General features: G+C 44.5%; 1 protein-coding gene across 2 annotated transcripts in view; it reads right to left on the bottom strand.

Moving 5' to 3' along the window:
* Positions 1–2,638: 2,638 nt before the first annotated feature.
* LOC143765663 (uncharacterized) overlaps positions 2,639–13,182 on the bottom strand; it is a 36,334-nt gene continuing 25,790 nt past the window's right edge. For both annotated transcript variants that reach the window (XM_077252548.1, XM_077252549.1), the window contains exons 4-5: positions 3,184–3,334; positions 2,639–3,076 (exon numbers count right to left, since the gene is read on the bottom strand). In XM_077252548.1, the coding sequence (XP_077108663.1) occupies positions 2,969–3,076; positions 3,184–3,334 (259 nt within the window). In that variant the 3' untranslated portion in view covers positions 2,639–2,968. The remainder of the gene's footprint in view (positions 3,077–3,183; positions 3,335–13,182) is intronic.

The following is a 13,182-nucleotide window of genomic DNA, read 5'->3' as shown; positions in this document are numbered from 1 at the left end:
TCTCCTATTACTCCATATAACCTCCCTATATCTCCTCCTATTACTCCATATAACCTCCCCTATATCTCCTCCTATTACTCCATATAACCCCCTATATCTCCTGCTATTACTCCATATAACCTCCCTATATCTCCTCCTATTACTCCATATAACCTCCCTATATCTCCTCCTATTACTCCATATAACCTCCCTATATCTCCTCCTATTGCTCCATATAACCTCCCTATATCTCCTCCTATTACTCCATATAACCTCCCTATACCTCCTCCTATTACTCCATATAACTTCCCTATATCTCCTCCTATTACTCCATATAACCTCCTATATCTCCTCCTATTACTCTATATAACCTCCTATATCTCCTCCTATTACTCCATATAACCTCCCTATATCTCCTCCTATTACTCCATATAACCTCCCTATATCTCCTCCTATTACTCCATATAACCTCCCTATATCTCCTCCTATTGCTCCATATAACCTCCCTATATCTCCTCCTATTACTCCATATAACCTCCCTATACCTCCTCCTATTACTCCATATAACTTCCCTATATCTCCTCCTATTACTCCATATAACCTCCTATATCTCCTCCTATTACTCTATCTAACCTCCTATATCTCCTCCTATTACTCCATATAACCTCCCTATATCTCCTCCTATTACTCCATATAACCTCCCTATATCTCCTCCTATTACTCCATATAACCTCCCTATATCTCCTCCTATTGCTCCATATAACCTCCCTATATCTCCTCCTATTACTCCATATAACCTCCCTATACCTCCTCCTATTACTCCATATAACTTCCCTATATCTCCTCCTATTACTCCATATAACCTCCTATATCTCCTCCTATTACTCTATATAACCTCCTATATCTCCTCCTATTACTCCATATAACCTCCCTATATCTCCTCCTATTACTCCATATAACCTCCCTATATCTCCTCCTATTACTCCATATAACCTCCCTATATCTCCTCCTATTACTCCATATAACCTCCCTATACCTCCTCCTATTACCCCATATAACCTCCCTATATCTCCTCCTATTACTCCATATAACCTCCCTATATCTCCTCCTATTACTCCATATAACCTCCCTATATCTCCTCCTATTACTCCATATAACCTCCCCTATATCTCCTCCTATTACTCCATATAACCTCCCTATATCTCCTCCCATTACTCCATATATCCTCCCCTATATCTCCTCCTATTACTCCATATAACCTCCCTATATCTCCTCCCATTACTCCATATAACCTCCCTATATCTCCTCCCATTACTCCATATATCCTCCCCTATATCTCCTCCTATTACTCCATATAACCTCCCTATATCTCCTATTACTCCATATAACCTTCCTATATCTCCTCCTATTACTCCATATAACCTCCCTATATCTCCTCCTATTACTCCATATATCCTCCCTATATCTCCTCCTATTACTCCATATAACCTCCCTATATCTCCTCCTATTACTCCATATAACCTCCCCTATATCTCCTCCTATTACTCCATATATCCTCCCCTATATCTCCTCCTATTACTCCATATAACCTCCCTATATCTCCTCCCATTACTCCATATATCCTCCCCTATATCTCCTCCTATTACTCCATATAACCTCCCTATATCTCCTCCCATTACTCCATATAACCTCCCTATATCTCCTCCCATTACTCCATATATCCTCCCCTATATCTCCTCCTATTACTCCATATAACCTCCCTATATCTCCTATTACTCCATATAACCTTCCTATATCTCCTCCTATTACTCCATATAACCTCCCTATATCTCCTCCTATTACTCCATATAACCTCCCTATATCTCCTCCTATTACTCCATATAACCTCCCTATATCTCCTCCTATTACTCCATATAACCTCCCTATATCTCCTCCTATTACTCCATATAACCTTCCTATATCTCCTCCTATTACTCCATATAACCTCCCTATATCTCCTCCTATTACTCCATATAACCTTCCTATATCTCCTCCTATTACTCCATATAACCTCCCTATATCTCCTATTACTCCATATAACCTCCCTATATCTTCTTCTATTACTCCATATAACCTCCCCTATATCTCCTCCTATTACTCCATATAACCTCCCCTATATCTCCTCCTATTACTCCATATAACCTCCCTATATCTCCTCCTATTACTCCATATAACCTCCCTATATCTCCTCCTATTACTCCATATAACCTTCCTATATCTCCTCCTATTACTCCATATAACCTCCCTATATCTCCTCCTATTACTCCATATATCCTCCCTATATCTCCTCCTATTACTCCATATAACCTCCCTATATCTCCTCCTATTACTCCATATAACCTCCCTATATCTCCTCCTATTACTCCATATAACCTTCCTATATCTCCTCCTATTACTCCATATAACCTCCCTATATCTCCTCCTATTACTCCATATAACCTCCCTATTTCTCCTCCTATTACTCCATATAACCTCCCTATATCTCCTCCTATTACTCCATATAACCCCCTATATCTCCTCCTATTACTCCATATAACCTCCCCTATATCTCCTCCTATTACTCCATATAACCTCCCTATATCTCCTCCTATTACTCCATATAACCTCCCCTATATCTCCTCCTATTACTCCTTATAACCTCCCTATATCTCCTCCTGTTACTCCATATAACCTCCCTGTATCTCTTCCTATTACACTATATATCCGCCCTATATTTCATCCTATTACACCATATCTCCTACTATTACTCCATGCACATGTCCATAACTCATTGCCATCATCTCGCATATTTTCCTCCCATTACTATAGGTAAAAACTTTTGTTCTCTGGGTTCCCCCTTATGACCTCCACGTGGTCTTCTTCATTCTGCGATGCTCCATGTACACATTCCTCCTACTGATCTGTGTGACATCGGAGAGTAAACATAAGTAGGTTTCAACTGTCTCTGTTGTCAGCTCCCCAAAACAGGACGTGCAGGGTCCGGGCTGTTTAGTATTACACTGGTGTAAGATGGCGGACTGGAGGAACTGGGAGGGTAAAGGAATGGCTTGGCCGTAACCTACAAATGGGGAAAAAAGTTGTAATGCTGAGACAGGCTTCCATACACACAACACTGAGAGTCTAGCAACTAATCTTCACCAAACTGTAATAAATCATGTGACTTACCTCCTCATACGGTGGTGGCGCACCCATGTTTATAAGAGGTGTCTCCCGTGGTGATGGCGGTGTAGATCGAGTTCGGAAACGACAGACATTATTACAGATACCACAGAGGCACAGGACGGAGAACACAATCAGCATGCAGATGAAGAGCGGCCTGCAGAAAGAAAGGATAATACACAGATTTAATTAGAGCTGGGCAATGTTCCCTAAAATAAAAATCTTGATTTTTTTCAAAGTTAATTCTGATTTTATTCTTGGTTTTATGATAATAAAGCTAAAAACACCAATAGACAATTTTATACAAAAGGGAATTGCTTGTAGAGAATTTCTTAACCTTGCTGTCCACTACAGGACACCCTTCTTAATGGCTTAGTCTGGTGCAGAAAATGTTTTAAAAAGTACATACTCCATGAACGGTGATCTCCCTTATGTCTCACAGCAGTCATGTGGCATTGTCATGTCACTTGATCGCAACCGCCATGGTCACTGATCGGTAGCAGCCTAAGGCTATGTCTCCACGTTCAGGATGGCCGGCGGCATCGCTGCAGCGGCGAAGCCGCTCGGCGCTAAGCCCCACACCCTTTCTGGGACGCGATCATGCCGGATGTGTTAACTCTTCACATCCGGGATGATCGCTCTGTCCCATAGGGCCCTGTGATATGCCTTGCGGGGACGCTGCGTCCCCGCAAGGTGTACGGACATGCTGCGATCTGAAAAGACGCGCAGCATGTCCGTAGTCGCAGGGCCGCCGCGTGCGGGTTTCCACGCATAGTGGAGACGGGATTTCATAAAATCCCCTCCACTATGCTGGAACATCTGGACGCTGCTTGTTTGACGCTGCAGCTCTGCGCAGCGTCAAACAAGCAGTGTTTCCTGACCGTGGAAACATATCCTAACAGTACCCCTTCAGAGCAGATGCCTGCAGTCAATCAGAGGCCACTGATTGGCTGTGTTCAAAATTTACTTGGAAGTAAACTCTGCAGACAAATCTTCTTGCGCAAAAACACTGATTCATTCAGATGCACATGGGAACAGATCGCGAGGGATGAGGATATAGCCAATACAAAGGTGATCATATAGAGGGCAAAATAAGTGAGTGGGCCCTGAAAACTATGTGCCAGGGTTTTGAACCATTTTACACAAAAAAGAACAGAGAAAAATTACCTTACTACTTTTTCTTGACTAAATCTATGATCACTAAGACCAAAACGCACCTTCAAATTCTCAGTAGGATCCAATTTTGTATTATAGAATTCTATAGTCACGTCTCTATCAATCCCCTCAGAAAATGGACGTAAAGGGGTATTCCCATCTCCAAGATCCTATTTTAATAATCTTAATAATAATATCGGAAAATGCCTCCAATTAGAGTTCTTCTCATTCGTTATGTTGCTTACCCCATGTCCAGGGCATTGCAAGTAACTTAGGCAGATTCCCAACCGACCACCAGTCTCTTTAGCCTCTCTGACCTTTCCCGGCACCTGCGCACTGCAGTACTTTGCTCTGCCCTCAACAGGAGCTGCAGCGTGAATACAAGAAGAGGACGTCATCGTAAGAAGATGGGAGGCCCCAGACCGGACCGCGACACCCATCGGACCAGAACCGGACCGGGACTACCCCTGGGTGAGTATAATCTAACCTCTTTTTCTCATCTTTCAGGATACATCGGGGGCTTATCTACAGCATTACAGATTTGGGGGGTGACAGGTTCCCTTTAAGTAAAATGTAAATTGTTCTTTTATTCTATAAACTTCTGACAACATGTCTCCGAATTTCAAAGCAATACATTTTGTATTTTTTTTTCTAAAAAGGAGAAATGGTCAAAATTGAAAAAACAAAAACAGTGCTTTCAGACCTCAAATAATGCAAAGAAAACAAGTTCATAATCATTTAGAAACAACAATACTAATGTTTTAACTCATGAAAAATTCAGAAATCAATATTTTGTGGAATAACCATGATTGTTAATCACAGCTTTCATGCGTCTTGGCGTGTTTTCAACCAGTCTTTCACACTGCTTCTGGTGCAAACATTTAAGCAGTTCTTCTTTGTTTGATGGCTTGTGACTATCCATCATCCTCTTGGTTACACTACAGAAGTTTTCAATTGGATTCAGGTCTGGAGATTGGGCTGCCCATGACAGGGTTTTGATGTGGTGGTCTCTTAATTTTTGCCAGAGCTGTATATGAGCGCTTTGCAGTCTAAGGCCGGGATCACACACAGCGAGATACGGCCGAGTCTCGCAGGTTAAAAGCAAGCTCTGGCATCAGCACTCCAGAGCGGAGCGTGTGGCCGCATAGCAATACATGGAGCCGAACGCTCCGCTCCGGAGTGCCGGTGCCAGAGCTTGCTTTTAACCTGCGAGACTCGGCCGTATCTCGCTGTAGTGACTCCGGCCTAAAAGCTTATAATGCACCTTACCTATTCGGCCCCTATGCAGCTGCATAGATAGGTAGCTCTAAGGGTATGTGCACACGTTGCGGATTCCATTGGGGATTTTTCTGCGCAGATTCCCAGCGGATTTACTGCGGATTTTGTGCAGTTTTTGTGCGGATTTCACCTACTTTTTACACCTGCAGATTCCAATTATGGAATAGATGTAAAACGCTGTGGAATCCGCACAAACAAATTAACATGCAGAGGAAAATAAACCACAAAGTTTCTGCATGGAATTTTCCACAGCATGTGCACTGCGGATTTGGTTTTCCATAGGTTTACATGGTACCGTACAACGCATGGAAAACAGCTGCGGATCCGCAGGGCCAAATCCGCTGCAGATCCGCAGCCAAATCCGCAACGTGTGCACATACCCTAATAGCATGTCCATCCTTTGTATAGCTGTACTATATTTTTGGTCACAATAAGGCGGTATTATTTATTTGGTTACTCTATGATGTTATGTTTTATTTAACTTTTAATAATACCATAGTAAAATGAGCCATGCCCACACAAACACAGATAACAGGTGAGCAACACATAAATAATCAAAAAATGTGACCATGAATGGCCTATAACTCTCTGAGGCTGAGTCTCTGCACTCTGCACACCTTTCTTGCCCTGCACCATATTTTCTATTTCTACCATCATTGACCCCACTTTATGGGTAAACTCCCCTGATAATGCCTCGCCATTGAGGCGGAAACTCATCCGAAGGGATATAGGGGTCCTATTAAGTATAGATCTTATTTGGGTAATTTGGGTACTGCCTTTTTAGGGCGGGAGTCATTAGGGGACATTAGTTCTCTGGACCCTTATCCCAGATCTTCTCCACCAAAGAGTAATGGGTGAGTTCTAATGTTTTTAACCTGCATCTTTGAGCACTTTATCATTCATGGTCCCATTTTTTGATTATTTATTTGTTGCTTATCTGTTATCTGTGCTTGTTTGAGTATGACTCATTTTATTATGATATTATAAAAAGTTAGGTTTAGATTAGGTGGTGTCATGTAACGTCTATAGCAGGTTTTATTTATTAGTAACTTATTGGTATAATTTATGTGGACACTATATTGAGATATTGCTTATTTGTGCAGGGCAAATTTATTTAATTTCTTGTCATCTTTGGTAGTATTATTTATTTGTCCACAGTATGCATCATTATTTAGTAGACACAACTCTATAGTGGTATTTTTTTATTTGGCCACTACATGAAAGCTTTCATGTGTCTTGACATGCTTTCCACCAGTCTTTCACACTGCTTCTGGCGCAAACATTTAAGCAGTTCTTCTTTGTTTGATGGCTTGTGACTATCCATCATCCTCTTGGTTACACTACAGAAGTTTTCAATTGGATTCAGGTCTGGAGATTGGGCTGCCCATGACAACAGGGTTTAGATGTGGTGGTCTATTAATTTTTGCCAGAGCGGTATATCATCAAAAAGTGACCAATTAGTAAATATTGCCACTCTGGGGCTAACAAAATAATACTACCATACAGTGATAAATTCAACATACAGTGACAAAAAAGAAATGTTCCATGCAGTGACCAAATTAATACTACTAGCATAAAATAATCAGATAAATAGGACCGCTAGGTAGTGACCAAACTAAACATTGACCAAATAAATAATACCACCAAACTGGGACCAAATAAGTACTCCCACCGTGGTAAAAAAACTGATATCAGCATGCAGTGACGAAGAAATGCAGAATTAATACCATCATGCAATGACCAAATAGAAAATGCCATCATAAAGTGACCAAATATTAATTCCAAAAATAGAACCCCTGCCATTTTTATCAGTATTTCATGTTCTGTGGCTCAAAGTCTTCTTTGTCAAGTTGGGCCCCAAAGTCCATCATGTCTTCTTGTAAAGGATGCCCAGAACTAGAGAACTGGAGCTGGAGATGGTTGCACCTTCAACCTGGTCTTAGTGATGACCAGCTACGGACTTTCAGCCCTGGCATTTCAAATCATATAGGCCCATGCGGTCCCAGTCCCCAAGCACCAGATGGGATATATTACCCTGGATTGAAGAAAGCAAGATTTACTACAAGACCAATATTTCTAATGACACCCATGGCCTGCTGGGGTAAGGGACTTTGTGGTCTGTCACAGCTCTTAACAGTATGGGTATCTTGAGAACACTAATTCTGTTAACAACATAGCAGACAAGGCAGCCCATGACCAGACAGGCCCATCTGGCATTTGCCAGAATTGCCAATTGGCCAGTCAGGCCCTGGTGATGACCTTGGGGTAATCGAAGAAAGTCAAATGTTAATTGAGGAGCAACAAAAACAACTAAAGACTTGGCTGTTTTATGTTGAACTGTGCCCCCTATGGGTTGCTACTAGGATATGACTACATTGGAAACAAGATAATGAATAGTGTGTCACTGTGTTTTGCCAACTGGAAATTTATTATACCACGGCCACGGAGAGAAAGTATGAACACACGTACAGCGCCTGGAGTGGCACCAACTACAAATACACAGCTGTTTGTATTCGCAAGACAATGATTGGCACCATCGCCATGTGTGGGTATAGGAGACCTAATAAATAACGTGACACAATTGTGCCAGTGTTGTGCCTCCGGCGGCAAGGTCTTTATTCCAGAAGTCAACTAGGTCAATTCCTGCATCCTCCAGATTCACAAAGACATTGGTAGAACCTGGCATGGAAATTGGGATATGTCCGAACGAGCCGGCACATGCTTCCAGGCATTGGTCTCCACCCTGCGGCTCCATAGCTGTTGTGAAACTACCACTCTCAGCATTCCAGGGCAGCTGCAGATAGTCAGATCATGCTGGGGGTTATCATTACACAACTTCGGAGCCACGGGCTGGTGAGGAGGAAAGTGGATACTGCTGTTTGCCATGAATATAACCCTCAACATTGCTTGCAATAACCACATGTAAAATACTGAGGGTCCGAATCATCACTTGCTTTTTTTTAAGTCACTTTTCTTTTTAGACATGCGTTATACATTGCCATTTTTTGCGCCAAATTCTTGTTATGCAGAAGTAATGACACATCAGTAATACTAAAAGCACGTCCCATAATGGCGACCATAACGTACAAGTAGCAAATCGGCTTCAAAATAGGCGCAACCAAAAAAAAGAATTTACTGAAAAACAAAAAAACAGCCTTAAAACAAAAGCCGAAAAAGATAAGTACAAATGCAATCACGGCTGGGGTGATACATCTCATTATTAGTTGTTACTGTCCAGGCTCCAGTTTGTGTGTCTAGAATGTGAAAAGTTAATATGAAAAAAGAAAAGTAAATGATTCTCTATGGTCTTCCCTAATTGCTTGTCTTGTTTTTGCAATTCCACTTGCAGATCTCTATGTAGACGCCATTGGTCCAATTTCTACCAGTTATTCACTGTGCCCTACACTCCAATACTCCCTTATCCCCGAGTCAGCACAGTATAGCCACCATATCAAAGGGGGATTGTCCATCAGGCTTTAGAGTAGCAGCCATAGCCAGAAAGGGTTTAAAGAGGACCTGTCACTTGTCATAAAAAAATAAAATAAAAAAATATATACATATATTGCATGTCTCGTGTTTCTGTGCATTTTCAATCCTGAGATATGGTATCTCTTCCCTATATACAGTTCTGGCAAAAATTAAGAGACCAGTACAAAATGTTCAGTTTGTCTGATTTTTCTCTTTATAGGTATATTTTTGAGTAAATTGTAAATTGTTCTTTTATTCTATAAACGTCTGACAACATGTCTCCGAATTTCCAAGCAATACGTTTTGTATTTTTTTTCTGAAAAGGAGAAATGGTCAAAATTAAAAAAAAACCAGTGCTTTCAGACCACAAATAATGCAAAGAAAACAAGTACATAATCATTTAGAAACAACAATACTAATGTTTTAACTCAGGAAGAGTTCAGAAATCAATATTTTGTGGAATAACAATGATTTTTAATCACAGCTTTCATGCGTCTTGGCATGCTTCCCACCAGTCTATCACACTGCTTCTGGCGCAAAAATGTAAGTAGTTCTTTTTTGTTTGATGGCTTGTGACTATCTATCATCCTCTTGATTACATTCCAGAGGTTTTCAATGGGGTTCAGGTCTGGAGATTGGGCTGCCCATGACAGGGTTTTGATGTCGTGTTCTCTTCATTTTTGCCAGAGCTGTATATGAGCGCTTTGCAGTCTAATAGCTTATAATGCACCTTACCTATTCGGCCCCTATGCAGCTGCATAGATAGGTAGCTCTAAGGGTATGTTCACACGTTGCGGATTCCATTGTGGATTTTTCTGCGCAGATTCCCAGCGGATTTTGTGCAGTTTTTGTGGGGATTTCAACTACTTTTTATACCTGAAGATTCCAATTATGAAATAGATGTAAAACGCCGTGGAATCTGCACAAACAAATTGACATGCAGCGGAAAATAAACCACAATTCCGCATGGAATTTTCCACAGCATGTGAACTGCGGATTTGGTTTTCCATAGGTTTACATGGTACCGTACAACGCATGGAAAACTGCTGCGGATCCGCAGGGCCAAATCCACTGCAGATCCACAGCCAAATCCGCAACGTGTGCACATACCCTAATAGCATGTCCATCCTTTGTATAGCTGTACTATATTTTTGGTCACAATAAGGCAGTATTATTTATTTATTTGGTTACTCTATGATGTTATGTTTTATTTAAGTTTTAATAATACCATAGTAAAATGAGCCATGCCCACACAAACACAGATAACAGATGAGCAACACATAAATAATCAAAAAATGTGACCATGAATGGCCTATAACTCCCTGAGGCTCTGCACTTTGCACACCTTTCTTGCCCTGCACCATATTTTCTATTTCTACCATCATTGACCCCACTTTACGGGTAAACTTCCCTGATAATTCCTCGCCATTGAGGTGGATATAGGGGTCCTATTAAGTATAGATCTTATTTGTGTAATTTGGGTACTGCCTTTTTAGGGCGGGAGTCATTAGGGGACATTAGTTCTCTGGACCCTTTTCCCAGATCTTCTCCATTAAAGAGTAATGGGTGAGTTCTAATGTTTTTACCCTGCATCTTTGAGCACTTTATCATTCATGATCCCATTTTTTGATTATTTATTTGTTGCTTATCTGTTATCTGTGCTTGTTTGAGCATGACTCATTTTATTATGATATTATAAAAAGTTAGGTTTAGATTAGTGTACTCCCCTTGCTTTTGGTCAGACTACTAGAGAGATATTTGTGGCCATGACCATTGGTGGTGACTAGTGATGAGCGAGTATACTCGTTGTTCAGGTTTTCCCGAGTACGCTCAGGTGATCTCTGAGTATTTGTTATTGCTCGGAGATTTAGTTTTCATCTGCCGCAGCTGCCTGATTTACGGATGCTGGACAGCCTGAACACATGTGGGAATTCCCTCGCAACCAGGCAACCACCACATGTGTTCAGCCTGTCCAGCAGCCGTAAATCAAGAAAGGCCGTACTGGGCCCCGGGCCATCAAGGGAGGCCGCCATGACGGGGTCGCATGCGAACAGCAGGGCCACAGTGGGTTAATGGGCATTACGGGGTTAAGTGGGCTGTGTGGAGTTTTTTGAATTGGGGAGGGGGAGGGATCCAAAACGGGTGGAGTAGAGGAGCTGTGGGCTGAGAGACTGCAGGGCGGTTAATAAGAAAACCGCCAAGTACACGTCAGTTACTCGGCTGGAGCGTTCACTTACCTACCGGTCTGCCAGCGAACAAAGCTCCGGTCTGCCGACGAAATGGAGGTGGAAGCACTCCTGCAGAGCCTCCGAGACGCGGCCAGCACGCAGGGTACTGCGTGGCTGCAGCAAAATGTGAGCAGCATTCTCCAGGGGGTGGCGAGCGGATCTCCCCAGGTCTCCACCGGAGGGCGCCGGCTGCGGCGGTCCAGGCCGCCGGCACGCTTAAGCCCCGATGTCCCCCCCCCGGGCCCGACGCCGAATTAGGAGCCCCTCCGGGGACCCTCCAGCTGGTAGCGCGCGCCGCGGGATTGCTGGGTCCCGAGGGCGAGCTGGGAGGAATCCAGTCACGCGGCGGGGCCTACAACAGGTGGAGGCGTCGGCCTCCTCCTCAACATCCGGACCACGCAGGGTGTCGGGACCAGGAACGGCCAGAGCCACTGGGGCAGGTGAGCCGGCTCAGCGTGGGACGGGCAGGAGAGACCCTATACGGGGGCCTGCTCCACAGGCGCCTCAGCGGGGGGTGCCACGCGGGCGGCTGACAGCCGGCCCTAGCAGCGCCGCCTTACCACTCACAGCGCAGGGCAGCAGGGGGTCGAGCGTGGCGCCTGTCCTCGGGCCGGCGATCGGCGCTGCGCAAGCCCCATCCCCCATTCCCGCACGCAGGGACCATCAGCGGCGGCAGTCCCCGGATAAAGCAGGCTCCCAGTCTCCAGCACAGACTTCCGCCGATCCACCGGGAACGCCAAGGAGAGCGTCGCAGAGCAACTCCCGCAGGGACCAGGGAGCATCAGATCACGATAGGAGGACGGAGGAGGAGAGACAGCATCAGGCTACCGGACCATCGGCTGCCGGGTCCACAGCGCTCGGGCAGCTTGGTGAGAACATCTCTTTTTTATCTTATCCCCCTTTGTTAACCTCGCCTGGGAGTGGTAGTCTCGAGGGGGTTCCAGGAGGGTTTAGCGAGGGATTAAATATGCTTATGCACGGGCTGAGAGATTTAGCTCTTTTGTGGGGGTCTGGGGGGGGTCAGACTGCTGCCCCCCCATCTACTGCATGGCTGGGGTATGCGGGTAGGGGCTCGGGGCAAGGGGGCATGTGTGGAGAGGTATCTAATGTGCAGACTAGGGATCTCTTAGCAGAGAGTTTAAAGGGAACCTGTCACCCCGTTTTTTCCGTATGAGATAAAAATACTGTTAAATAGGGCCTGAGCTGTGCATTACAATAGTGTATTTTGTGGACCCCGATTCCCCACCTATGCTGCCAAAATACGTTACCAAAGTAGCCGTTTTCGCCTGTCAATCAGGCTGGTCTGGTCAGATGGGCGTGGTGTCTTCCCCCAGATCTTGCTTAGTTTTCCGTTGGTGGCGTAGTGGTGTGCGCATGCCCAAGTCCAGAATCCACTGTACAGGGGAGGGAAAAGAGCGCGATCTGCGCTATTCCCCTGGTGATCGATTCCCCATCTTCCTGTGGCCGCGCGTGCGCAGATCGAGCGCTCTGCTGCCCGGGGCTTCAGGAAAATGGCCGCGGGATGCCGCGCGTGCGCACATGGAGATCGCGGCAGCCATTTTCCTGAAGCAGAGTTCGCATCTCTGCTTCAGGAAAATGGCCGCCGCGATCTCCATCTGCGCACGCGCGGCATCCCGCGGCCATTTTCCTGAAGCCCCGGGCAGCAGAGCGCTCGATCTGCGCACGCGCGGCCACAGGAAGATGGCCGCCCCCACCGATCACCAGGGGAATAGCGCAGATCGCGCTCTTTTCCCTCCCCTCCCCAGGCGAAAACGGCTACTTTGGTAACGTATTTCGGCAGCATAGGTGGAGAATCGGGGTCCACAAAATACACTATTGTAATGCACAGCTCAGGCCCTATTTAACAGTATTTTTA

Source organism: Ranitomeya variabilis, chromosome 4, assembly GCF_051348905.1.
Source record: "Ranitomeya variabilis isolate aRanVar5 chromosome 4, aRanVar5.hap1, whole genome shotgun sequence".
NCBI lineage: Eukaryota > Metazoa > Chordata > Amphibia > Anura > Dendrobatidae > Ranitomeya > Ranitomeya variabilis.
This window is presented reverse-complemented; position numbering and strand designations above follow the sequence as displayed.